Source organism: Lygodium microphyllum, chromosome 26 (genome assembly GCF_053477565.2).
Source record: "Lygodium microphyllum isolate KBCC chromosome 26, Lygodium_microphyllum_v1.1.10, whole genome shotgun sequence".
Taxonomy (NCBI): domain Eukaryota; kingdom Viridiplantae; phylum Streptophyta; class Polypodiopsida; order Schizaeales; family Lygodiaceae; genus Lygodium; species Lygodium microphyllum.
In genome coordinates, this window is record NC_141160.1 from 94,059,685 (window position 1) to 94,087,673 (window position 27,989).

A 27,989-nucleotide genomic window follows, 5' to 3' on the forward strand; every position below is an offset into this window, starting at 1 on the left:
AAAAGGGTTGTAGTTTGTTTGAGGGTAATGATCCAAAGTGAAGGGAGCTGTTTGGGAAGTTCCCTGAAAGGACCTAGCTGCTACAATGTTATGCATGGTGAGGACTATCACAAAAGCCAAAATGGATTCAAGGTTAGTCCTATGATTTGCCATGCGTGAGGCCTCGACTTGCCCATTAGTAGCAGAGGAGGGTGACTGGCACAAGAGCTAAAACGGATTCGAGGTTAGTCCTAAGATTTGCCATGCGTGAGCTGCTCAGTAGTAGCAAAGGAGGATAACTGCATGATAGCCATGTGGTCAGGTGGCCCCTATCCTCTACTAGGAACTTCCAATTCCCTCACCCCTTCTACCCTGGCCTCTACGAGGAACTTCCAATTCCCTCATTGAAAGGGGTGATCCTGAGTGATGAGTCAAAATGGATTCAAGGTTCGTCCTAAGATTTGCCATGTGTGAGCTGTCTGCTAGTAGCAAAGGAGGATGACTGCATGATAGCCATGTGGCCAAGTGGCCCCTAGCCTCTACTAGGAACTTCCAATTCGCTTACTGGAAGGGGTGATCCCGACTCAACAAATTGGACGTGGATGGTAGTTATAGACTATAGTTATGTTAGGAAAACCGTCGAATAGGTTCTGCTCTGTTTCCTTGGACTGTTGGAGATCAAGGTGTAAAAGTTTGCAAGCATCCCATAGTGCCTTGGAACATGGAGGTGCGATGGATTAGACTTAGATGTGCTTAACATGGGGCCCATCGGACTCTGATAGGCTTAGGCATTTTAAATTATCTAAATCTAAACCATCCTAAAGCGATTAGGTCGGGTACTTGAGTCGAGAGCACGGCTACGTGCTGAAAGCATCTAACAGGAACCTACCTCAAGATAAGTGCTCTTTTCCTCTTCTGTAGAAGGTTACAACAAGACGAGCCATTTGTCATCATGGTAGGTGTTCGAAGGAAGTGCAGTAATGTATGCAATGGAGGCATTAGGTGTTCAAAGGGAGTGCAGTAATGTATGCAATGGAGGCACGTTGTCACCACACAACCAGATCAAGTCACAACTCACGATTTGAAGGCTTCGAATAGTACATCAGGTGACAGAGAAGACAGGAACAGTCTGCTTTCTATCGAAGTTCTCTTAAATTTTGTGCTTTTCATTTTGCAATCATGGAATCCTATCTTCATGGATTCAAAATCATTTTGCGCCTGGTAGGATTAGATTTTGGCGGTAGACACATATTGTGCTGTTTGTACTTATATGTATAAAGATTTACACTGGTATATTTGCATGTACCCATGTGACGTTGATTCCGTGTGTAGCATTACAGTGATCAAATTATTTAGAGGCTCCCTTGAATGCATATTGCAGGTGCAGGTAAGACATTTGGGGCTTGGTCAAGAATGTGGTTTAAAGTTGGGATGTTGTTCGGGTACAGCTTCGTCTCTGAGGTACTTTTCAGTGATGGAAAATCAATAAATAGGAGAAAATAGAAGACTCTGCAGACAAAAAGATCGAACTTTAACACCAGGAGAAAACTGAACTGACATAAGAATCAAAGTAGCTATTAGTGATACCTGCCAAGAATGCTATTAGCCAAAGTTACGAGTTTCTTCGACTGGGAGAGCATGGACTGTGAATTTCACCAGAGTTCAGTTCAGAGGCCCTGCATGAAGAGGCAGAGGAGGTCCATAAATCTATGGTAGCTAGTGCCACCAATGGCCCAAATCAAGAAGATGAGAAGACCAGACAGACTGCATGTATGTAATTCCAAGAAAGTCATCTGCTTCATGTCGATTGTCATGTTTCCTGGTAGCTCTCAATGATTGTTTTATCGATATGCAGGTTGTAGCTCGACAGGAAAGGAGCTTCTCATAACAGAAATTTGTGATCTGTCCAGAAAACCATTTTCATCCTGCAGGTTTTTTGGGCTGAGCTCTTTCATACGTTCCATCTCTTTTCTGGCTTTGGAAACCTCTGCCTCCATGCATAACATCTTCTCTTCAAGTTCATCTATGATTAATCTGGACTGCTTAAGTTGTTCTCCTAATTTTTCCTCCTTGTTGCTTGCAAAGGCCAGAGAAAATTTAAGTTGACCCGTCTCCTCAGAAACATCTCCTCCATCAATCAAAGCTGCTAAATGTTTTGTTAACCTTTCTAATGCTTCCTCTCTTTGTGCAAGTTCATACTCTGTTTCATACAGCTTTACCTTCATAAACTTGTGTCGATGTTTTAGCGCATCATCCTCTTCTTGTAGCTTTTTCAGCTCTTTTGCGGTGCTGTCAAGCTCTTGCTTTAATCTGGTGCTTTCATCTGTCTTCAGCTTTATCAGATGCAACAAGCGCTCTGAGTCCTGGTTAGAGGAAGTAAGCTGTTTCATATCAAAAGACCATGTTAAATAACTTTCTTGAAATTTTCCAAAAGTCTCTTTGGTTTTACTGGAGGTCAGAACATACTCAAAGTATGTCTCTGCAATTACATCCATCTTACCTGGTCTTCTTTTTCTTGAGCAAATTGTAAAAGCTCTTCGTTGACGCTAACAAGCTCTGCCAGTCTCCTCCTCTGCTCATCATATTCCTTTCTCAAATCTTGAGTTCTAGTGACAAGTTCAAACTTTTCCATGACAGTTGCATCAGTTTCATTTTGAATTGCCAGCATTCTCCTTTTCAACTCCTCCATTTGCTTATCCTTATCCTCCAACGACTGCTGCAGAGACAATATCCTAGCTTCACTATCTGCAAGCTGCTGTGCAAGTTGATCTGCTGCCTGTTGAAGGTTGTCAAGCTGCAGCAACAAAAGTTTTATGTTTGAATAATAACTGATGAAAAATAAGGAATCTTATGCTGGGACCACAGCCACAGACCTAGCAAAGTATTTGAGGCTTTCTATAGTACTCCTGGTGATACATTTGCATTCATTTTGGCATAATATTTTCCAACTCTCCTCCTATGCACGTCAAGCAATTTTAGTGATACCGGCACATGTTTCTACATGCAACCTTTTCTTTCCTATAGAAACACTACATCTCCAACACACAGGGGCTCTAACATTTGGGATACTGGCTCCTGCACATGCAATATGCTCTCGGAAAGGCTAATTTGCATTGCAAACTTGCCTACGCCCCTTCAGCTGACATTGATCTTTAGCTTGCATAAGATGTTTCCAAATTCAATTCTGGCAGTGCTCTCTGCTAGTGTTACTCAAAGGTAGGATCTTTTTTCCGAATCACTCAAATAATATAACACCTGTGTGATTATAAAGTAGAGCTCTTTTAGTTAATAACACGAGAAGACATAAACCACAGTATGTCCTCAATCAGCATCTACAACGTCATAACTTACTGTAGGACTCTACCAAAATGGTGGCTGGAAAACTTTATGAAAAAGATTCAATATATTAGGACACTAAGGCAACATTGTTTTTGCCCTGAAGTACTCTGAAACTCGTGCGTAGAGGACAACTTGCTGCCTCCATGGTTCCTTGTCCATGTGGGTTAGCAAGAGAGACCATTCTTGCTTTTCAATGTTCTTTACTCTGAAACTTGTGTGTACACGACAACTTGCCTCTGTGGTTCCGTGTCCATGTGGGTTAGCAAGAGAGACCATTCCTGCTTTTCAATGTTCTTTATTGTGTCAGGGTTTCTTCAAATTGTCTCCACACCTATCTGCAATTCCAAACGTTAAAGGGCACTCTCATAGTGTGTCAGGACATTTTTCTCTGGACCTACATTTTCAATGCCTGAAGCTGCTGTCACTGATCCACTATGTCATCATCATTGCAATCAGGAGTCAAGCTGTACATGTTCTTCGGGCCATGTTTTAGCCACAAGGATCATTTTGCAGCACTTGCACTGTCTGAAGGTTAAGGCACTATCTTTCCAGCACTCACAGCCAAGTGTGGCAGCTATGCAGTTCCTGGCAGCTGCAGTTTCAGCCTGGAATCAGCAAAAGACTCCAGTTTTGCAGCAAGCATGCTCATGGTGCAGTCACTCATATCAAGTCATTTGCAACATTCTGATAATCTCATGTCAAAAAATTCCTACCAAAGATACTGAAGTTTAATCTAGAAAGAACCCTTGATGAAACATGGTGCTCCCTTTCCAATGCAAGACACATTTGCTTTATTACTTATCATCAAATCATCGATCCTTCTCAACAGATGTAGTGTCACTGAGTGGTGGGCCCCATTCCCAAACCTCCCCCCAACCCTTTACTGAGTTGAATCCTACCACTGATCCCCTTCGCCAATCCTACAGCTGTGTCTCACCCCAACTAGCTGTCGCCTCTCCCACCAGCCTCCACTCTCACATCTCTCACATCCTTGTCACTATCTGCACTCGTGCCCTTCTTTGCTTGCTGGGCTGCCCGCACTTCCTCTTGTTTTTTGGTCTCCAGCTGCCGCCATTGTATCTATTCATTCATTTATTTATCTTCAATGTTCATTGTCTCTAAGTTACCCTAACCCTATTGAGTTTTTTAAATCAATCTAAGTTTGGACCTACAATTGTGATTGTATTTTGTATACAAGTATTTCCTTACATGTGATTAGAGCTAGGTGTTGTGTGAAGAAGCCTAGGGCCTTAATTGAGAAAGCTCGTCCTAAAAAATAGGAACCTTCAGAGGGAAGATGACTTTGAGAACTTCCACACTGCTAACATCCCATGCCAAGTACCTGTGAGAGTGTGCAATGGAAGAGAAACATGAGCATAGAGAGAAGCAGAGAGAGGAAGCAAAAGATGAAGGAAGAATACTACATTGATTGAATAAGAACATTGATACAATGATGATGGATTGATTAGTCCTTGCACGCAACCCAAAGCATTAGTGAGGGCACTAGATCAAGCTCATGATGATGGCATCACCAAGCACGGAGAGTCGGAGTGTTAAGAGTGTACATGTACAAAGGGAAGATTGAAGATTGAAGAGTGTGTGTGTCTACCAAGTGGGGAGGGGAGGGGGCTTGGCTATAAATAGCCATAAATGCCCAAATATGGCCGACCTACACTAGGAGAGGCCATAAATGCCAGAAAAATAGGGGTGACCCCGAAAAAATCCCGGATGACAATGACAATATGTTGTAGGTGTAGGGAGATTGTGGAAAGCAGTAACTGGCTTGGGATTGCACACAAGAAGTTGACAAATGAACAAAATGCACCTAAACTGTTAGAGCTCCTATGTCTTCGTTAGACTTTGACAGGAGCTCACAACCAGGAGATGGCAAACTGATAGATCTTGATGTTTCAACATTGATTGGGCCATCTCTAGCACGGTCGGATTCGCACGCTCCACCACACTATTCTCCAAAGGTGTGTTTGGATGGGTTTACTCCACCTGAATGCCATGATCCCGATAAAACTAAGAAAAGACGTTAGAAGTAAACTCTCCACCATGATTGGCTTGTATGCCATGAACTTTGGAAGTAGTCCGTGTCTTCACAAACACCTTCCACTCATAGAAATAGGAGTATGCCTCGCTCTTGTAAGCCACACATAACGACTCAATTCATCTATAATCAGCATCAAATACTTGGCCTTTCCAAGGGAGGCCGTGCCCATAGTTCCACAAAGGTTGGTATGAACCAATTCAAGCAGAGTAGAAGCTCTTCAAGTGGCAAGCTAGGGATGAGGCTGCCTATGCTGCTTGCCCCTCAAATAGCTAGGGCACAAAGTGTAAATAGGAGGGAAATCAAGAAGTTCCTCCACCATCTTCTTCTGAGAAGCCCGTCGTACAGCATTAAAATTTAGATGGCCATAGCAAGCATGCCAAAGTAGCCCAAGCTCATGGGCAGAGCTCATGGCTAAGGCTGTGAGTGCGTAAAGCCCACCCTCTTGGGATCCTATTCAAAGAATGGCACCTATAGAAGCATCCTACACTGTTACTGTATTGTGTAAATACCACGTGGGTACAAAGCTGTGTAAGACCATGAATAGATAATAGGTTAAAGCCTAAATCCGGTACATAGAGAACTTTGTTGAAGAAGATTGCCTCTCTGGCAACAATGGAATAGTTCCCACTCCTTGAATGGGAAATTGTCACCATTGATGAGTGTGTCCTCCCTGGCACTCAGATCTTGAAGCCAATATTGTCTGTAGGTCATGTGAGAAGAGATCCCATTGTCAACGAGCCAAGTCTTCCCCCAAGCAGAAGAAGCAAGAGTTGTATCCTCCTTGGCAAATACATACTCAAAGATAGACTTTGTCGTCACCAAGGCAGCGATCGAATCCTTCTTTTTTGGCTTCAAATAGGGGTACTTTTGCCAACACACGTCCTCAGGATGAGTGTCCTTTCCACAGTGTGGGCACTTGGGCTTTTTCTCCTTCTTCTCATCCTTCTTGTCCTTGGCCTATACCTTTTTCTTTCCTCTACCTGTACCTGCAATAAATGCCTTGGTGGAGTCAAAACCACTGGTCCCAACCTCTTTGAGTCACTCGTCATGCTCCAAGACAAGTGGTGAAAGCTCCTCCCATAAGAGAGTCTCACGGATGCTCGATGTGATAAGGCTAGTGTAGAAGACATTGAACCAAGGTGATGGCAGTTGAGTCAAAAGAATCGTAGCCATGCCTTCAGAGGATATCATCCGACCAAGAGACAAGCTCGCCTCTCATATTCTCCATCTTCGTAATGTGCTCCTTCGTAGAGAAGGAATCATTAAGACAGAGCATTCGCAACAGCTTCTCAAAGGAAATCTTGTGGGCAAATGTCTTATACTAATACAAAGACGCAAGCTTCTTCCACACTTCCATTGTGGTCTTCAACCTGCGAACATGCACAAGGACAGAATCTTGCAAACTCTAATGCGGAAGGATTGGGTTCATGAGTTAAGTTGATCCCACAAGGTTGCTCGCTCCATAGAAGTCCCATCTATTGAATTTTCCTTAGGATGGGGGATGGAATCTGAAACAAGAGCCTAAAGATCAAAGGTATCGAGCATGCACTCCACCTTACATGACCGCAACGAATAGTTCGAACCATTGAGTTTGTCTTTCTTGAGTAATGAAGGAGACATCTTAGATCTTGCAAATCACCTAGAAATCTATGTTTATCAAAGAAACAACCGTCATTTGCCACTAGGAAGCTATTGTCTGCACAAAAAGCTGTTGCCTATGCCCAAGAAGCTGCCACCTGCACTAGGAAGAGGTGACCTGCAAAACGCAAATTTGTGTTTTTTGCAAAACACAGAAATAGATGCCGCTTGATACTTGGATGCTGCCGCTAGGGTCCTTGAGGTTATCGCCTAGCTGTCAAGAAGGTCCAATTGGCAAAGGACCACGTGTACAGGCTGTAAACACAGTAAATGCAGGCTGAAAATCTGCTTTTTGAAGATATGGGCTGCTCCTCCGCAATGAAAACCTGCTCTTCTGCAAGAAATCTCCAACGGATGAGAAACACGAACACAAAGGGAAATAGAGAGGGGAGCAAAAGATGAAGGAAGAATATTGCATTGATTAAAGAAGAATGTTGATACAATGATAATGGACTGATCAGTCCCTGCACGCAGCAGCCCAAAGCATCAATGAGGGCACCAATTCAAGTTGATGAGGATGATAGCACCGAGCACGGAGAATCGGAGTGTGCACCTACAAAGGGAAGATTGAAGAGTGTATGTGTCTACCAAGTGGGGGGTTGGGTGGGCTATAAATAACCATAAATGCCCAAATCTGGCCGACCTGCACCAAGAGAGGCCATAAATGCTGGCCGACCAGCAATAAATGCTGGTCACTAAAGAATAAAATGCCAAAAAAATAGGGGTGACCTCGGGGAAATCCTAGATGACAATGACAATGTCCGGCAAGTGTAGGCATGACTGTGGAAAGCAGTAACTAGCCTAGGAACGCACACAAGAAGCCAACAAATGAAGAAAATGCACCCAAACTGCTAGAGCTCTATGTCTCCATCAGATTCTGACAGGAGCTCACAACTAGGAGATGATAGATTGACATAATTAACATAGGCAGGCTAACAATACCAAGTAGGAGTGGGCTTCACAGCTTGTCCAACAAGGTTCCAACACTTGTGGAGAGATTTCTGGCTATCATGGTGTCTACAAACCCCATGAGATTTCATAGGCCAAGTCTGTCTTGATTCTTATGCATTGAGTCCAATGCATTCGAAGGTATTTTCAAGGTGCATCAAAGACATGCAAGTCTCTGGTGGAACTGCAGCTAGGATTGCCCAAAACAGCTCGAGAAGTGGGAATTGAAGTGTAATTTGCAGATCATTGTGGACTATGGTAGGTTGCTTTCAACCACTCTCGGTCTCACTCCCTGTTCTCCCAACCACCCTCTTTTTTGAGTGCTGGCATCCTTCCTCCTGCAAGCACTTGGTGTATGGAATCACAATGAAGCTGCCGCTGCTGCCTGTTCAGAGCATCACGGAGTGGCTGCCATCACATATCAGCTGCTGCCCAGCAGCTGCCTGCTTTTGTCGACCTGCTGCCACCTTTGTTTTGCATCTAGAGGCCCTATTTTTCATGTACAGCAGTCTACGTCACAAGTACACCTGCGTTTTTGCATGGCAATCCTTTTGTGGGCCGTTGCCTGGTCCCAGCAGCCTTTTACAACTTGCTTACAGCAGTCACCATCATCTTTCAGACGCTGCATTCTGCCTTTTTCTGATCCTTCTTGTCTGTAGACTGGCAACCATCTTTAGAGGTGGCTGTGATTGTCATACAGCTGTTGCGTGGCAGCCAGAATAGGTATTCCTCCTCAACAAGCAGTCGCCGTCCTCAACATGGGACTGGATCTGTGTTTTAATGTGGTTATTTCTGCTACAGTTAGTGGCACCTTTGTGAGAATGAGTAATGAAGTGGAAGAACACAGTAGTTGAATACACTAAGATGAATGAATAGTGAAGAGAGGATGCAAGAACCCAAAGAACGAATGAACAGGGAATGGATTCAATAACTTAAAAATATGAGATGTACTATAAAAACCACACAGGTGATGGCATGTATGATGACTTAACCCAATATCCAGTATTATAGAAGAAGCAATAGAAGGACTAGCAAATGAAACTTGTTAACCTTTCACTGATTGAGATGGAATTGGATTGAAAAATGGTACATATTTGGTTTGTCCTCCAATTGGGGGATTCGCACCAATATGAGGCTCCAAGAGTTGTGCAAGATCCTATAGTTTGTGCACATCGATGGAAGGTGTTGATTAGTATTGTCACAGCTTTGTTCAAGGATTTTTCTCATCTGAAGAATCAATTTGTGTTTTTCTTGAGTTGTCTCATAAATGCTGGTTTGGCCATGACAACAACTTGAAGGTAACATTGATTATTCCCCTTTAGATTCGGTACAGAACTATTGATTTTGTAGTAGGAAGGATGAAACCTTCATTTGGGACTGACCATCCTATGGGACAAACCAACACAGAATACAAACCTACACTTTCCTCTCCTCCCCCTACTCCAATGTTAGGTACACATGCTTTTACTTCTGTATTAGCACCTGTTGTATCTACTTCCATGCAAGATATCGATAGTAATCTGGAAGAAGGAAATCTTCAAATTGTTCATTTGAATTTAAGTAAGAAGACCAGTATTTGTAAAAAACACAATAAGAGAAGCATATAAGGAAAAAAAAAAGGTAATCCCCCTTCTTCTAGTTTTTCTTCGAGTTTTGTTTCTCAAAGTCATCCTAAAGTTGGTATATTATCATTTCCATCTTCATCTAATATTTGATTTCCTAAAAATAATGCATCTCCATTCACTTCTATTCCATTTATAGCACAATTTCCAATCCTATGCATCTCACCATTCTTTTTTGCTACATCTCACTCTACATTTACGACTGCATTTATATCACCATACACAATACACCACATGCACAATCTCACAACAACTAGGGGGTTCCACAAACTTAGGCGCATCCTTTCCTCTTAGGACCTTTGCGTTTTCATTTCAAATCATGTAGATGCACTTATGGGAGAGGCTTGTCCTCCACCTCTCATAGACTTTCAAGATTTTCCTCACATGGGATACCCTTCCAACTATTCCGTGATTGTGCCATAGTCGACAATTGGTTGAGGTTATGGAGTTCGTGTGCCTCCTACTTCAGCACCTTATGGTAACCCTAACCCCATTCACACCTATGCAACCTACCCTCCTTTCTATTTCCCTTATCCTTTTTACCCAAGGGCCAACACCTCAAAGTTCTTCATCCTCCTCATTAGCCGAGCATGCATTCACTAACATGACTCGTTTTAACAAGTCTTACTACACCCACTTGGTCAAAATTTGATGAGACATGTCCTTGACTCATAGAACTTGTGGGACATTGTCTAGGGAGGATTGGAATTCCAATGAGACCCTTGCCTTGCTCCATCTAAGGTTATCAGTTCTTGGAAGGTACGAAATGCCTTTGCTATTGTTGAGTTAATGTAAGATTTGCTTCTAGGATTCCGCTCATAGCTTCTGCATTTGACCTTGCATTTGGGTAGCTGGAATACTTTACTAACCACTATGCAGCTCAAGATAGGACTCATCATACCAATCTCAACCGTGAACTCTAAGAATTCAAGATTCTAGATTGGGATGACCTTAAGGTCAAGTTGGCTAAATATTGGTGATTACTCGTTGAGTTTTTTGGAAACAGCAATGCACTCCATTTCCTCAGCAAACTACTCATAGAGCTAAGGGACTCTTAGATTGATTCATATTGACCTTTGTGGGCTAGCATCCACTACCACCATTGTACTTTTTTATTGTGCATGACTTTTTGAGATATATGTGGGTGACTTCTTAAAGCATAAATTTGGCACCTTCACATATTTCTCTATAGGGGTGCGTTTAGTGCAAAATCAAAGGGGTGTCCGTATAGGTACTATGAGGAGTGACAATGATGGTGAATTTGTCTCCCATGAGTTCTTCGAGTTCTTACACAAGCATAGCATATCTCACCAACTCACCTCTACCAACTCCCTTCCTAAAATGGAGTCGTAAAGCATAGGAATGAGCCAACGATGAACAAGGCACGCTCTATGTTGTTTGCACTAGAGCTCCCTAAGTGCCCATGGGCTGAGGTTGTTCACACTTGACGGAAAATCCTCAACCGGCATTTGATTGTGATGGTCCCTCAGAAGACTCCTTCAAGGTATTCTTTGGCTCTCGACCTCTCATTTCCCACCTTAGAGTCTTTGGGTATTGTGCTTACATGCACAATCTGATGACAAGGTAAGAAAGCTTGTGCAGCCTACTACATTGACCTTCGCGCCAATCCCTTAGCCTACATTACCAAAGATAGTGCTATCTAAGCCAGGCCTATTACCCATTCTTGACTCACCTACAGTACCCTTTCTAGGGATTCATTACCTCACTGGTACCAACAAACCATGCAGGATTCAAGGATCCTTCTACCGGATTCCATCATGGAGGGACTTAGAAGATCTACCCGATTTTAACAATAGATTACATAGTATACTCTAACTTGGAGAGTTGGCAAGTGTCTCTAAAACATCCCCAATGGCGAGAGGTCATGGAAAATGAGCTTGAGAGCATTGATCAAAACCAAACCTGGACCTTGATGGATTGTCTAGGCCACAAGAAGTTCATTGGGACTAAGTGGATCTTTCGGACTAAATGGAAAGCTAATGGGACCTTGGATAAATACAAGGCTCGCCTAGTGATGCAAATATTTTGACAAAGTACGGTTTTGATGATGAAGAGACCTTTGCCCTAAATGCGCAATTGACATCGTGCCATTTGTTAGTTGCATTTGCCGCTCACCATGGCTTGCCACTTGCTCATCACCTAACATGGAGTGCTGTTACGAAAGCATGGTTTGTATAGAAACAATTATGGTATGTGATTTCAAGAGCTACTGGTCATGTTTGATTAGTGGAATATCTTGCTCAATTAATTGAAGAGCATATGAGATACAAAAGATCTCATTCCCATATTGTATCATCCTCCATGCCCAAAATATGCATAACAGACCTAAGTTGGTTATTTCAAATGTAGTGCAAAGTTGCTGCTTATATCTGCAACGGTAGTAAAATTTGGACATTGATGATTCATTTCTCAATGTCTCAAATTTTACTACCGTTGCAGATATAAGGGCGCAACTTTGCACTACATTTGAAATAACCAACTTAGGTCTGTTATCGTATTTTTTGGGCATGGAGGTAGTACAATATGGGAATGAGATCTTTTGTATCTCATATGCTCTTCAATTAATTGAGCAGTATTCCACTAATCAAACATGACCAGTAGCTCTTGAAATCACATACCATAATTGTTTCTATACAAACCATGCTTTCGTAACAGCACTCCATGTTAGGTGATCAGGACCACGAAGTTTACCATCGGTAGAGCAATAGGAAGGTGCCTTTTGGAGAGGATAGGATGAGAAAATAAAGAAAAGAAGAGAAACAAAGAGAGAGTACAGCCAACATACAACAGAGACTGCTCTGTTTGAGTTCACATCAGTTTAGAGACAGCTGATCACAAAAATGACCACTGAAACGGGGAAAATCTGATCAAATACAGCTAGAATCTTAGCAAGCACAAAGATTACAGACAGTAGGCTTTGATAGAAGCCTGAAAATAAATGTGAGGAGTGTTAGCATTAAATGCAGCCATACATTATTAAAATAATGCAAAATGTAAATGCAGGCTGCTGTTCACAAAATGCAAGGTATAGATTGGCAGCAGCAGTTGGAAAACCCTGTAACAGTAGAAAATAGTACTCTAGAAGCTAATACAGGCTTTGATACCATGTTAGAAGCGAATGCAGCAATGGACGCATGTAAAACTGCTAAAACAGACCGCATAACACGAGAGAAGAGAGAGAAAAGAAACATTGCAAAGAGAGAACCGAGAAGAATGCTTGGTGAAATGGAAGCCATATACCAAGTCATGAGACACTCGAATAAAATAGTGAGTCACTGGCTGAATAGGCATTGGCACTGGCTCCCTCTCCAACAGGACCTACAAGTAACAAAGTATACTAACAGTGACTATAGTGATGACTAAGGAGGGAGCCACAACCTAGAAATAGGCAAAAGATCTAGATCACGTCAGCCAGCATCAGAGCAGCCAAAAATAGCAATCGGCTAGTCAAAATGCTAGGCAGTCACAAAATAAACTAAACAAAACCATTGGCTCCAGACTGTTGGTCAAGCTGCAACCAAGAGACCATGGTTCCCTTCCTAGTTCCAATTTTGGGCGCTGAGGGGCTGTTGAGCTAAAAAATGCATTATATACTGTTTAGGTCTTTATTACAGCCCCAAAACTTAATTATTACCAAACTTTAGTCTTTCCTAGAGAGTATCTATGTCCCATAACCCAAATCCTAATTTGGGAGGATCTACTCATCTATAAATAGGAGGCAGCCTGTCCACTCAGCCCTAATCTCATTTTTAGGTCTTCCTCTTGCTAGCATCTGCTTCTCCGCTGCTGTCTATACCCCTCCTTGGTGGATGCCTCAGTTTGTGGTGGTGACCAGCATCCATCAGCAGTTGGCGATCAGTCTATACAGCCCTCCAGACCCTGCATTTGCTGCTAGCAACAGTTTCAGCCTGCTGACAGGCAATTTCCAGCCATCACCATTTGCCGGAGGAGCTTCAGGACTTTGTGTTTGCTGCTGCCAGGTCGTCTGCTGCCTGTGTTTGCAGCATATCAGCTGTCACCATCATCATCAGGGGCAGCATACTGCTGCGTGCGTTTGCAGTTTCCATCGCCTACATCTTCCAAACACTTCTCAGCCTGCTGCCCCCTATTTGTGCTGCTCCAATCATGCTCAACCTGATTTGGACTCTCTAGATCTCTACTCTCAGCCTGCTGCCCACTATTCATGCTGCCTCTAGTCGTGTTTAGCCTAATTTATACTCTCTAGATCTGCATTTGCAGCTGCTGATCACATCCCGAGGCTGCTTGCTTCGTGTCAAGATGCGTATACGGTATGACACACTCTCCAACTCATGCCCTCTACCTCGGTCCTTCAGAGACACGAGAGTTCGAGGTTTTATATTCAATTAGCATAATGTGTTTACTGCATTGAGCATTGTATCTATTCATCCATTTATTCATCTTCAATGTTCATTGTCTCTAAGTTACCCTAACTCTAGTGAATTCTTTTATCAATTTGCGCTTTGTCGTACAATTATGTTTGTATTTTGTATATGAGTATTTCTTTACACCTAAAACATTGGCCACAACCTTGGGTCATGAATGACTTAGTGCAAAGACACTAAGGATACTTGTAGGTTAGGGTAGTCAAGTCCTACAAATAGGAATCAAGTACCCTTAGTGCAAAGACACTAAGGGTGCTTGAAGGTTAGGGTAGTCAAGTCCTATAAATAGGAAACAAGGCCCATTTACGCACATCCATACGCACATCCATTATGATCACTACACTTGGACTCTAGGCCCAATCACCAATATGCCCACATATTGGGATAGTGTGGATTGGTGGTATGGGACGCCAACCCTTGTGACACTAATGTGACGTGATACATTGTTGGTCCTAGGGTAGGGGGTGAGCAGTTTGACTCCATGGCTAGGAGGTGAGTCTAATGCCATTCTCGGATCTCTTATGATTTCTATGTTGTGGGTACAACTTGTGTTATATCTTGTGTGCACAAGGATTCCCAAGGCAATGTGTCATGGCATACTATAATCAGATACAAAGCAAGAGAAGGATTGTGGATAATAGAATTAGGCAAGTTAGCAGTTTGGGGTTATGCTAGAGGATAAACTTCGAAGCTTTTCTTCAAGAGGGCTTTCACAATGTCTTTCGTGGCACGTGCTATGAGGGCAATGGAGACCCTTGTTCAAGAAAATCTTTACCACATTACCACCCCTTGATCCACCTTTGCGTAGCTTATTGTGGGTATGTAACACCTATGTAAGTTGTTGTGGGAGTAGAGACTATGGAGTTATCAAGAGGAGATTGATAGACAACTGTGTGAAGATATGCTTGGGTTTGCACTGAGAAAACATAGCATGTGCGACCAAGATTGAAAAACAAAGACTCAGAAAGTGACAAGCAAAACTCGAACCCTAAACTCAAAACTCAAAACTCGAACATAGAGACAAACATAGAGAGAAGAAACTCTAAAGTGAATGAATGTTGTAAATGAATGTAAGAGTGTACAAAATGCCCAAAGGCAGAGCAATGAAGTGTCGGAGAGTGACGTCCACTGAACACGGATTCCAAGTGCTGTGATCACTAGTTGAAGTGTGAAAGATGAGGAAACCACCAAACGCTAATCATTAGGTAGTGAAAAGATAGAGGTGATAACATGGATGATGCCAAGAGTAGAGGGCAGCAACATGAAGCTCTAAATGTAGCAATAGGCTCTAAGTGTAGCAATAGAGCTGCCGGCAGGAGAAGGAAGACTGCAACCAGCTATCACGTGCAAAGGAAAGGGCCGAACACAAGCTCCAGAAGGTCGCTTGGAGGAGTGGAGGGCTATGCCCGCTTGGGAATGTGGAGTCCAAATGTAAGCAGCAAAAGGGGCTGGCGATGACAGGGATGCCAAATGTAGCCAAGTGTGGGGCACTAGACAATGGGCAACAACAATGGATGAAGACACCAAGCACTGGAGGAGCTGTGGAAGCAGTGGTAGCAGTCGCGAAGAATAAACCACCACATGGATGAAGGCTGATGGTTGAAGTCTACACAAAAAGAATGAGGAGGAGTCTATCTATTTATAGATATTAAAGGGTGCCCAAAAAAATTAGGATTTTGGGGGACCACTGAAACTCTCTTGAACCACACATCAAATTTGCGCTTTTCATTAATTAAGCGCATTTTGGGGCTGTTTAAGGATGCTAATCAGATGAAAAGCATGTTTTAGCTCAACAAACTAGTTATATAGAATGGAGCAAGTTAAGGATAAGGGGAGCTTACATGTAGCTTCTTGTGTGTACACATATTCAGTGGACAGATTGGGAGGTTGTCCTTGCTCGCTTCATTAGAATATTTACTATGATGTAAGTGCAGTGGTTCTTCAATATAGGTGATAAGGAGCATAAGGGATTAGGGACTAGGTGACTGGAGATTGATATGGGAGACATGCATGAGTGCCTTTCCCCTACCCAAACAAATAGAGAATCAATATTCGTAGGCAACACACTTACCATCGGTACCATCGATGGCTATCCCAATGTAGGTAGCAAGAGTGGTGATTGGTTCTGAAACCAAACTTTCTTCCATGGACAGCAAGATGGTAATTTTCTGATTACAACTTAGTTACGACAACAACATTTACTATAAAACTGAGAAATGCAAATTAACTCATAATCTTGGGCAATGGACACCTTGTTGGCCCCAAAACTAGCGCCATTTCTTTAACTTCATTGAAGAAGAAGCTAATGTAGAATGGGATTTTCCCAATCCCTTATATTATTTAAACTCCTCTTGTTGTCCAAAATGACCAGCAAGTCTTCAATTAGATTTGCGCCTTGATTTGTGCAGTCAATTGGCAAATGCCCCAAATTCAAGGATTTGCTGGTCCCTCCACTTGAATTTAACTAAAAACAGCTTCAACCTTGTTGAATCCAAGTCTTGGAGCTTCCAATTTTTGGCACACTTCTCAAGGTTGTTGGTAAACCCTAATTTTTGCTCTGTATATTAGGATTTATAGCAAAGAAATCTAAAATTTCTTGGTCTCTAGTGATCTCAATGCTGTAATCTTCGGAGCAAAGCTTCACAAAGGTTCGGAGATGAGAGAGAATGCTGAGGAGAGAGAAAATACAAATTCTTTGCGAAGAACTAAAGAAAATTAGTCATTTACTATTGCTACCCTGTCTCAATAGCCTGTAGATGTTGTCGCCTACTATTGATTGATCTTCTCCTGCTTTTCACTGTCTCAGAAGGTCCTCCAATGGCTGTAGATCAAACTAGTAGCATCTTCTCCCTCTCTCTTGCAAGATAAATGTACTATAATGCCTCTCTCGAGCCTCTAAAGACGTTTTTTAGTCTTGCATGGGCATTTTTGACAAGTGGCAGTCTTCCAAAATGGTTTATTATTATTATCTCTAATCAAATATTAATTTTCAATCTTTAAATATTGAAAATTAATCTAATAAATATTTGGTGTCCCAAAAAAAATTCGACTAGTCAATAATCAAATTGGCTACGCAACTTCCATTCTTGAGTGTCTCTACGTCATCTTTGACTATCAGCTTGGTATTAGGTATCATTAAACGCCACTTCTCTAGCATCACCAATTGACATTTATGGCCAAATGAATGACCTAAGCCAATAACTGGCACTAGATACCACCAAGTACATGTGCAACATAATTTAAAGCAACTTTTGCCTTTTGACATCTCGTGATTTCCTCGAGTCTCGGGCTTGTAAATTTACTCTAATCCCAGTTATACCTCACATGTGCAATATTTACTTAATCATGTGATTAAAAATTAATCCACATGTTAAGGTTTCAAAAATACATGTCCTCATGACAACCCTCCCTCCTAAAATCCTTGCAATTGTCCTTGATTGCACTGCCAAATGCATCAAAAGGAAAATAGTAGATTGGAATTTCCACAAGGCATCATTGTTAACACAACATTGTGCATAGTTGCTCAATCATTCGATATGTCCAACACATGCTGAAAATTACCAGCCAACATAACATAATATAAGATTCACAAAGAATCTCAAAAACATTGCCAAATTATCATGACATGTCTAGTTCTCACGAGCTTAACTCATCCGGCAAAACCAAACCATAGCATAGGATAAACCATGGCTACAACATCAATGGCATCATAACATATGTTGCTGTCCACAAAACTAGCTGAGTACCACTGAATATTAATGATCATATACTAAAAACCAATATTCATTAATCAATCCCCAATTATCATTAATCAATGCAAATGTACAGTTTCAGAGCTACAGTGAAAACCATACCCATCTGCATACGAAACATAGTGACTAGTACATTGAATAGTGATGTCCTGGCAAACATACTATCAGCTACCTTGAATGTATGCTAATACATCCGAGATCCACTACATCTAGAGCTGTCCATTACTGAGGAGTGGAGGTGCTAGCAACCACAGGAGCATTAGGTAATACCTAAGATCCGTGCTCTATTGAACTTGATTGAGCCCGAACTAAAGCCGGCTCTAACATTGAATAAAAACAAGTGCTTTTAGCCTATCTTGTGCACCACCGAATGGCTCAAACTTCACATTTTTACCACCTTCATTATAGTCCTTCAGCGGACCTATGGGAGTCAAGTTATCATAAATAGGATGCTGCAAAAAGGGCGCATTTGGTGTATTTACATAATAACCAGCATGATCAGATGCTCGTAATGACCAGCACCAAATCCTTGTGCTCCAATAGTACCTGGAAATGCAGATACATATCCATATGGCCCGCTTTGTGCCTTAGGCATCATGCCTATGTTGCCATACATGGGATTAGAAATTCCACTTGCATTACCTGGATACATTGGGTTTTGTGAGTCATGCATTGGCTGTTGCATACCATAAGGATTTGAGCCATATATTCCCATATGTGGTGCTTATCCAGCCATAACATGAAAAATGGTACCACCACCAAAGTATCTTAGGTGTCCCATGCTTGCATGTGCATATTTACCTTGCTGCCCATGTTCCCATGGATTGGCACTACCAAGTTGGCCATGCATTTGCACTTGCTGCCTCACAAGTACCAATTGTTTGTGCTCATCAGGCATTTTGGGTCCTTCCAAAGAAGGCTTAGGCATTTCCTTTGGTTCTTGTGGTTGTCCCGAAGCTATAGAAGGTGTCATCTTCTCTTTGCCTTTACTATCCTTCCTTGGGGTATTCACAAATCAAGAAAATTGGGGATCCTTTGCCAATTCAGCAAAAATATTTCCTGTAAATATTTGGGTCATTTTTCACATTTTCAGCTTGTTGTCCATGTTGAGAACCATGCCCAACATTGGTCATTGCATTTCCCCTTTCACCACGTGGCTCACCAAGGAGTGATGCATCCTCTCCACTTGATTCCATATCACCATGTGAAGACATGCTTGTTGTAATTCATTGCTAAGAGTAATTTCAGTACTAATGCAATAGTCCCAAGTAGCAATCAAGTGCCGCGGGCCCACCAATTCAAAGGATTTGATGGTATTCTGGCAATGGAACTATGAAACTAGCCTTCCTTCCGTGGATGGGTGGTAATTCTTTAATTACAACTTAGTCACAACAACAACATTTACTACAAAACTAAGAAATGCAAATTAACTCACAATCTTGGACAATGGACACTCGGTTGGCCCCCAAAACTAGTGTCCCTTTCGATATTTCTTTAACTTAATTGAAGAACTTGATGTATAATGGGATTTTCCCAATCCCTTTTAGTATTCAAACTCCCCTTGCTCCCAAAATGACCAGCAAGTCTTCAATTTGATTTGCCCCTTGATTCGGGTAATCAATTGGTCTTCAATGCTTTGATGGAGATGGAAAATGACCTAAATTCACTGATTTGCTGGTGTCTCCACTTGAATTTGACTAAAGACAACTTAAACCCTATTGAATCCAAGTCTTGGAGCTTTCAATTTTTGGCACGTTTCTTGAGGTTGCTGCTAAACTCTAATTTTTGCTACAGATTAGGGTTTACAATAGAGAAATCTAAAATTTCTCAACCTTTGGTGATCTCAATGCTGTAATCTTCAAAGCAAGGCTATCGAAAAATTGGGAGATGAGAGAGAATGTTAAGGAGAGAGAAAATTCAAATTTTCTTCACGAAGAACTAAAGAAAATTAGTCATTTAATGCTGTTGCCTTGTCTCAATAGCTTATAGATACTGTCGCGTGGTGTTGATTGGTCTTCTCCTCTATCCCCTGGCTACGTCAGAAGATCCTCGAGTGGCTGCAAATTAGACCAAGAGCATCTCCTCCCTTCCTCTTGCAAGTTGAATGCACTAAAATGCCTCTCTTCAACCTTTAAAGATGTATTTAAGATGGGTTTTTTTGACATGTGGTAGCCCTTCCCAAATGGTTTTTCCAGCATAATCCATAATTAAATGTTAAATTTCAGTTTTTAAATATTGAAAATTAATCTAATAATTATTTCAGTGCCCACAAAAATAATTTGACTAGCCAATAATTAAATTGGCTAGGCAACTTCCATTGCCGAGTGTCTCTGTGTCAACTTTGACCATTAGATTTGCGTTAGGTACCATTAAACATTACTTCTCTAATGTCACCAAGACACTTATGGCCAAATGAATAACCTAGGCCAACAACTTGCACCAAATACCACCAAGTAGCTATGTAGCATAACTTATAGCAACTTTTGTCTTTGACATCTTGTGATTTCCTTAGGTCCTAAACTTGTAATTTTACTCTAGCCCCAGTTACACCTTAGATGTGCAACATTTACTTAACCATGTGATTAAAAATTAATCCACATGTTAAGTGAGGTTTCAAAAATACATATCTTCATGACAGGTGTCCCCCAAACACTTTCTTCGCAGTAAAGGAGGGTGGTAGTTTGGCCTTGAGGCTTGGATAGAGGGCAGTGTGGTCCAGCTTTCTGCGACATTCCTTGGAGAAAGATCTATCTCACCGCATCTTGTTCGGTTGAACATTCATGAGTGGTGATTGTGAATCCAAAAGGCTCAAGTGCTAGATGAGCTAGATTAGGTCCCACGAGAGCAAAGCTGGCCAGCCTCTTCAGTTTCATAGACTTCAATGAGTTGTTTAGCCTATATGACACAGATTACCAAACACATACTCATGGATGACTGTAGGAGTCGATGAGGCTTGGAGATAAGAGGTAGACAGACCTTACGCTCTGAGAGAGAGACAGAGAGAGTGCGAGTAAGCAGAGTAGAAGTGAACACGTTTTCCGGTACAATGATGAGTGCACCACTTTAGGTTTTAGATAGATATATGTATGAAAGTACAATGTGCTAAGGGTGTGTTCACACCCGTGCACATATATAAGGCACGATGGCCCTTTATTCCCAACAATGACAATATGGACTAGGCCCTCACCCACAGCTATCATTGGCAGAGCAGTGACTTTGAAATGTACCTTCTGGAGGTGGCTAAGAAATAGCTGGTGGCCACAGAGGGTCTCCTTCATCCTCTAGCTGGTGACCATGGATATCTTGCAGTGGGCAGCTGGTTTTGGTACAAATGCAGCAACCATATGGAGACCCCAACCTTTTGTCTATGTTCTTGCAAGGCAGCTCAATTGGTGAGAAGAGGATCAAGTAGAGCCTAGCCTCATGGGGAGCTTTCTGTGCGTGTGATGTGGGTAGGATTGGATGCCTTGCCCAGCCAGCAGGTACTACAGACCGATTGAAGGTACTGGAGCTTAATGGGAGCCTAACAGGTTCGTACATTTGGAAGGCCAATTGCTAGCTAATCTTCAACAGGGATAGAACCCTTTAATATATGCCACCTTGGCAGAACTTTGGTCTTCCATTATTCACTCCCTTCAAGGGGATGGGAGCAGCTTCGTGGATATTCTTGGCACCAATACAAGCTTCAACAACTATTTCTTCACACCTAATGTTACCACAGCCTCTTCTTCATACTACGGGCTGGTGCTTAAGATTTTGTGGGAGGAGGGGGTCACTGTGCAAGATATGAGCACACGCGATGGTTGGCGATCAGCCAACATTCGAGCCATTCTCATGTGGACGATGCATGACTTTCCGGGATTGGGAGAGTGTTCAGGTGAGCAGACCTCCGTTCTCGCTGGTAATATCTATATTTTATTTCATTCAATCGATTATTCACTAGGTCGTGGCTCGCCTTACAAGTCTGGATACCTCGTGTTATCACGCATGTCCATTGTGTGGGCCACAGTTAGACTCCCGAAGGTCACGAACCATGAAGAAGATGGTATATCAAGGACATGCCGCTTTCTTACCGGAGGATCATGAACTCAGGGAAGGTTTTCTTGGACGACCTTCAGCACATATGAACGCCTAATCCCTGGTGGTGTTATTCTCCTTCATCTTGGCTTCTCTCCCCATTTCCACCTAGGCTGTCAATGACTCGCACTCCTTTGGGTTGCTGCTGCATAACATAATTAGAAACACTTTATTTTGCAACCAGAAAAAGCGAAAGAACCTGATGGCACTCTCTCATTAGCCCCATCCACCTTGGGTCCTCTCTCCTCCACCTTGGCTTCTTTCCATCTTTCCACCTAGACCACCTTGAGAGGCCTTGCACCCATATGATTTGGTCTTTAGCTCCAGCTACGTTGTCAAGCACTTGCACTCCTTTGAGTTTCTACTGAGCAATATAATAAGCAACATTTCATTTGCCAACCAAAAAATAAAAAACAACAACAAAAAACAAACAAAAAGAACTAAGGTTTTCATCAGAAAGATTGGATTGGACTTTCCTTCACAACCCCATCCACCTTGGCTTATCTCCCTCCACCTTGGCTTTTCTCTCATTTCCACCTAGACTAGCTTGAGAGGCCTTGCATCCATATGATTTGGTGTTTAGCTCCAGGCTGTCGAGCACTCCTCTTTTTGAGTTTCTGCTGAGTAATATAATTAGCAGCACTCTGTTATGCAAATTAAATTTTAAAAAAAGAGCTGAGGTATCAGAAAGATCTGATGGGACTGTAGCACTTTATTTTGCAAATAAAAAAGAAAAAAAGAGCTGAGGTTTCCATCAGAAAGATCTGATGGGACCGTTCCTCATTAACCCCATTTCGTGACTGATGATATGGACTTGATAGCAAGGTAGCAGCTTTACAAGAAATGCATGTTTCTAGGCAGCATGCAAATCAACTCAATAGTGTTTATAGACCCCCTGTTAAATGTTTTGCAGGAGTTGAGGACCAAGGTATATGATGTACTGTGACTTATAGGTGAGTTCATGAGCATCTACATAACAATGGAGCTACCAAGGACTGCCTAAAACACTGTTGCATCCATCACCTTGACAAGTGTTCTCAGCATGTCTCACACGTTATCAAATCTTGTAAAAAAGGTGGTTTAGGATACATGATTTTGATGTGTTCTCAGCACATCACATGCATCATCAAAGCTTAAAATAGAAGGCAGTTTTAAGTACCAAGCTGCAGGAAGCTGAGCAGCACAGCAAACAAGACAAGAAGCAGAGGACATGTTCACAGTGTGCGGATGGACCTTGGGAGAAGTGAACATAGATGTGACACACACAATCATAATTGGCTGGGCAGATTTTTATGCCATAAACCAGCAGGTCACAGGCCCATTACACCTGAATATTAAGGCACAAAACAACTATTCCTAGTTGCCTACAGACAAAAGTCCTAATAACGAACTTGTGGGAGTTGGGACTTACTGATGTGCATGCCCTTGACTCTTGCCCTCAGATCAATCATACCCTAACCCTCAACTTTGAAGTTGCCGAAGCTAATGACTTCCCTAAGCATCAGCACTTCATAAAAACTTGCAAACTTAAAAATTGCCACTTCAATGGTCCAGTTCAACAGCAAACAACACCAGTTGTATTGTTTGAATATGAATCCTTTACTATATTCTCATGAAGGCCAAGAGCACACAGACCAGAAATTTTGGTGATACTTACCATGGGATACTTGCCAGAGAGAATCTATTGATACCACAGAACATCCATGTGACAGTCCAGTGTGAATACAGGATTGGATGGATACTATAAACATTACAATGTTCTTAATCATAAGCTTGAGGTCAACTTGACAAAATACATCTAGTTATTGCCTAGAAGTACCAATCATCAAAACCAGGTGTGACGACTTACATCACTGTTAGCATCAGTCAGCTGACTTTCCAAGGAGGCCACCTGACCTTTATACTGTGATCGCAGTTCAGCAAGAGTTGTCTCTGTTTTAGTTATATCATTTGCAAGCTGAGAGTTTAGTTGTTGTGCAAAACTGAGTGTTTTTTCCTTTCTCTCAAGCTCAAGTCGATGTTCATCCATTAATCTGGTTATATAGTTTTCATCATTCTCAATCCTCTCTAGTAGCAGTTTATTCTTGTGTATTTCATCTTCTAGTTGTTTTTTCGTAGATTCTAAGCAAGCTTTCAACTTCTGCGACTCATCACCAGCTACTTGTTTTTTCCATATGGTCTTGGATTCCCTCTGCAAACATAAGAATCATTATTTTACATGCTAGTATTACCATAAAAACAGGTAAAATAGACTCAAATCAAGAGTCTTGAAACCTATGAGAATCAGAATAAAAAAATCTTAACTTACAGCATAAGTTTGACTCTGTGGATCCTTGTTCAAATAACTGAGTAAAGCCTTCATTTCAGATAAAATCTCAGACCTCCCCGGTACTTCAACATTAAAACTTTCTCTGTCATCAATGTTTAGTCCCCCACATTTAGAGCATCCTTTTTCCCACTCCTTGCAAGCTGCAACCAATTTCTGGACTGTATCCTTTAAGAAGTGAAATTCACCTGTAAACATTTTGTGCCTGTTAGTAACTTGTAGGCATGTTATAGATGCAGACAGAAGATACTCCTAATTAGGGATCAAGATTTACATGGGCTTCTGCCAAACTCCAGACCCTTAGCATCATAAGGCAAACCGTTTGATACCTCTGTTGCATTGTAATCCCCATCTGATAATTCTTCATTACACAACCTACAATTTAGAAACTCAGAGAAAGTTGAGCATTGCATCAACCAAGGCACAAGTCAAAATAAAACTTTGTCCCAAGCATCTAGAGAAAAAAACCTTATTTTCTGTTCATCCAACATGATGTGAAATTTGGTGTTACAGACAGACCTTTTCATCACTATGTTGTCTTCATTATTATCTGCTGTCAGGAAAAGTGGACCAGCATTTTCTCTCTTTGCCTCTACAATTTTCTTGTGCATAACCTTCATAAACCCATGGGGTGCATACTCATTTATAGGAACTTGAAAGTCCTGAAGATACCTCTCATCGTGCAGATTTAACTCTGACCTTATCACCATGTTGTCCTGCAAACAGTTCCTTCTGTTAGAGAGGGAATGCTGTAGCAAAATAGAAAGACCATCGAAATGTCTGAAGTATTTCAAAGGTAAGACAGGTTGTCCAGATATTAAAATATAAGAACCAGCAGTTGTCAAAGTTGCTAACAACACCTTGCTCCTGGTCTAGCCTTAGATAGTGTAATGAAGATATTTTAAGAACACAAAAAGGTGTACATACTTTCTCAATGTAGTTGTTTCCTTTCCGCCTCATTTGAACACCATTTCCACACATTCGAAGCTTTTGTATCTCTGCTTTCAGTTCCTGTATCTGTAAGTCTTTAGAATAATCTGAGTATACATTTGTGGTTTTGTGTGATCCATGTTTGTTATTGACATCCTTCGACCTGCTTGGTTTCCTATCTTCAAAAATGGGAGAGACATATATACAACTGAATTGTTTCGTAAGATCTTCATCAATATATGTTTGTGGAAGTTTTGTCAATCCAGCTTCATCAGAGCTCACATTATGCTTTGTTGTTTCTACAAGTTCCTCTAGCTTCAATTTCTCTTTTTCTACCAATATGAGCCTATTTTCAAGATTTTCAACAGCATTATTTGCAGTCTTCCAATGCATCTCCTGCATTTGCATGAGCTTGAATAACTCTAACTTGATGCCTGTATCCAGCCTATTAGATTGCTGCAAACTTCTCAAGTGCACCAGGTCACTTCTGTAGTTAAGGTTGATGCATTCAGTTTCATAATCATTTCCATTATCAGTACTGAGCTGAGAAACTTTAGTTTGTGGCACATCGATTATCAGTGCTGAAGTGACATCTTTTGCAGCACATCCTTCTGTAATTTGTAAGATATTCATCTCCCTCAGCCTAAGGTCATCCTTATCAGATTTATCATTTGATATCTCATTTTGCGAGATCTTTTTGAGTCGTAGGCTTTCATATTGTGATGCTTCCAGTTTCTTGGTATACTCCAAGCGAAGTTGCATCTTATCTTCACACAAATATTGTTGCCCTTTCTTAGCAGCCTAGAAAAAGCAAAATAAAGAAAGATTAGGAGCATCTTGTGAAGCTCTTTTAGTTCAAGAGGAGCTGAATCTCTCACAGATAAGCTGCAGAAATACCAGATGTGAACTTCAGAAGAAGTGTTATGGTACCTTTTCCTGATTTTCTTTGAAAGTGTCATCAACAACAATTGCTACCTCCTCGTCAGTTATATCAAGCAGTTCTGCATCCCATAGTGATCCAAACGTATTGTGAAATAGTTCGAGATCCTTCTTTGATGATTCATGTTTCAACTTTTCCACATCCAGTAGCTGTTGCAGTTGAATCTTGTCCATGTTCCCTTGTTTGAGTGTTTCTTGAAGTTTAGCATGGAATTTGACTCTCTCGTCTAGTAAGTGGGTCAGTTTGTACTCTGCAACCTGTCACAGCCACAAAGACATAGCAAATTATTTGAGCTGAAATCAGTCATGGCAAGCCATATTTGTAAAACTGAATTTAGCACTCTAAGTTCAGAACCTACCTTGGTAGAAGCCTTCAGAGCTTGTATGTCATCACAAGCTGGTATATGCAAAGGCTCGTCGATTCCTTGATGTGATGAAGCTAGAAAGGTTTCATTCGTAGCAACTGTACTTGCCACCATATCTTGACAGCACCTTTATCTTTTCCAACGTGTTATGCTAGTAGAAACATGGGACTTCCTGCAAAAGCCAAATTAGAAAAGGTAAATGTCAGCTTAGTTGCAACTTAAGATTGCAGTGCTGACTTACCAAATCAGCAAAACAATTATTCTGCCCTAAGACTTATTGCAAAATATTTGTGCATTAAATTATTCAGGGTCCAACTTTTGAAATTTCCGAATTCCAAATTTATTTATGTGCAGTCAATTCATTCAAGGACTCTGACTTTTTAACACACAAATCCTTCAAAGTCATCGTTGTGCTATGACCTTCCAAAACTTGAATGCATCGACAGATCTTGCATTTTGCCAGTATGGTCAGCTGTTTCTGTCAGATCATCCCAACTTCGCACTTGGTTAAAAGTGAGCAATTCTTCTCAGAAAGCCAGAACTATTAGGTAACTGAGTTTTATTGAGGGAACAGTGGGAGCTGACGTTTTGCAGCTTAAAACTGTGAACTCTATATATGTCAGATGTAAATAATCTCTGTTCACTTATCCTTCCAAGTCACAAGATAGAACGTCCTCAATGTGTTATAATCCATTCCAGACAATAAAAGAATCTATCAACTTCTCTGATATTGCCTGAAGCAGCAGTAGCGTGTCTGTACGGCAGATCACTACGTTGTCTACTGTGTGCAATATCCCTCCCTCCATGGGCATAAATCCACTGTTGTCAAATCTTGAGACTTCCATCGATCAAGCGAAAACAACCAGCAAAGTTTGCACGTGCAGTTCTCATTCTCAGAAGGGAAGAACAGTGGTGCAAATTGATTGCATCTGCATAGTAAGGTCCTCCGATACACTTCTATTGACATATTCCAAGTCATTGGTCGTCATTCGATATATCAAGGCACAGATGCATGGAAAGGAACAGCCGTCGTTGCAAATAACAGCTGTTAAAAGCACAAATGAGCATGTTTTCTTGATGGATCTAAACGGCGATTGATCTACAGTAGATGTACGCCTTCAGAAACTGTGCAAACGTGCATAGTTTGCTGGTTGTTATTATGCTATCACTCCAATGTTGAGCAAGTATTGACAGAGCAAGGACTTCCAGCTTTGACGTTTGGCTGAGAAGAATGACGCACCTTCGGATTTCTCGCCGATGTAATGATTTGTGATCTTAAGGTGACTCCAGCAGGTCCAGAAACATAAACTCAACGCGCTCGTCCGCAAGCGAAATATTTGACAAGGATCACCAGGAGAATGCTGAAGAGTACCTTCTAGTTGAGCCTTGGTCACTGGAACATTGGCCTTTGATTAAAGACTGTGACAAACACGAGCTGTCAATGATCGGCAGGATCAAGGAAATGGGAACGACAAAACCGAGGCAATTTAGTACGCAGTAGATGGGACGAAAAGAGAGAGAGAGTGTGTGTGCTCCTTAAAGAGGAAGGAAGAAGAAGCTTGACAGCTAAATAGGTTGACGATGTCGATGATGA

General features: G+C 41.6%; 1 protein-coding gene across 3 annotated transcripts; it reads right to left on the reverse strand.

The window, feature by feature from the left end:
• Nucleotides 1-1,059: 1,059 nt before the first annotated feature.
• On the reverse strand, nucleotides 1,060-27,944 carry LOC148013553 (uncharacterized). 3 transcript variants are annotated; one of them, XR_015688818.1, is made up of 12 exons: nucleotides 27,636-27,944; nucleotides 26,390-26,567; nucleotides 26,022-26,288; nucleotides 25,089-25,892; nucleotides 24,681-24,877; nucleotides 24,436-24,536; nucleotides 24,144-24,349; nucleotides 23,685-24,026; nucleotides 2,480-2,773; nucleotides 2,199-2,360; nucleotides 1,567-1,655; nucleotides 1,060-1,488 (listed from the first exon to the last, which is right to left on the reverse strand). XR_015688818.1 is itself a non-coding variant. In XM_087667726.1 (11 exons), the coding sequence occupies exons 3-11, from the start codon at nucleotides 26,507-26,509 to the stop codon at nucleotides 1,821-1,823; spliced, it is 2,871 nt and encodes a 956-aa protein (XP_087523852.1). In that variant the 5' UTR covers nucleotides 26,510-26,567; nucleotides 26,816-27,440; nucleotides 27,636-27,944; the 3' UTR covers nucleotides 1,745-1,820. The 3 variants fall into 3 exon arrangements, 2 of the variants coding, with proteins under 2 accessions (XP_087523852.1, XP_087523851.1); XM_087667726.1 differs by lacking the exons at nucleotides 1,060-1,488; nucleotides 1,567-1,655 and adding an exon at nucleotides 26,816-27,440 and having other exon boundaries at nucleotides 1,745-2,360; XM_087667725.1 differs by lacking the exons at nucleotides 1,060-1,488; nucleotides 1,567-1,655 and having other exon boundaries at nucleotides 1,745-2,360.
• Nucleotides 27,945-27,989: the final 45 nt, after the last annotated feature.

Excerpts from the sequence above, each read along its gene's own strand:
- LOC148013553 (XM_087667725.1), bottom strand. The coding sequence starts at position 26,509 with ATGGTGGCAAGTACAGTTGCTACGAATGAAACCTTTCTAGCTTCATCA. Across the intron at positions 24,878-25,088 it reads GAAACAACTACATTGAGAAA|GACAACATGGTGATAAGGTC; the intron begins GTATGTACACCT and ends AACTGTTTGCAG. Across the intron at positions 24,027-24,143 it reads CACAGAGTCAAACTTATGCT|AGGGAATCCAAGACCATATG; the intron begins GTAAGTTAAGAT and ends TTATGTTTGCAG.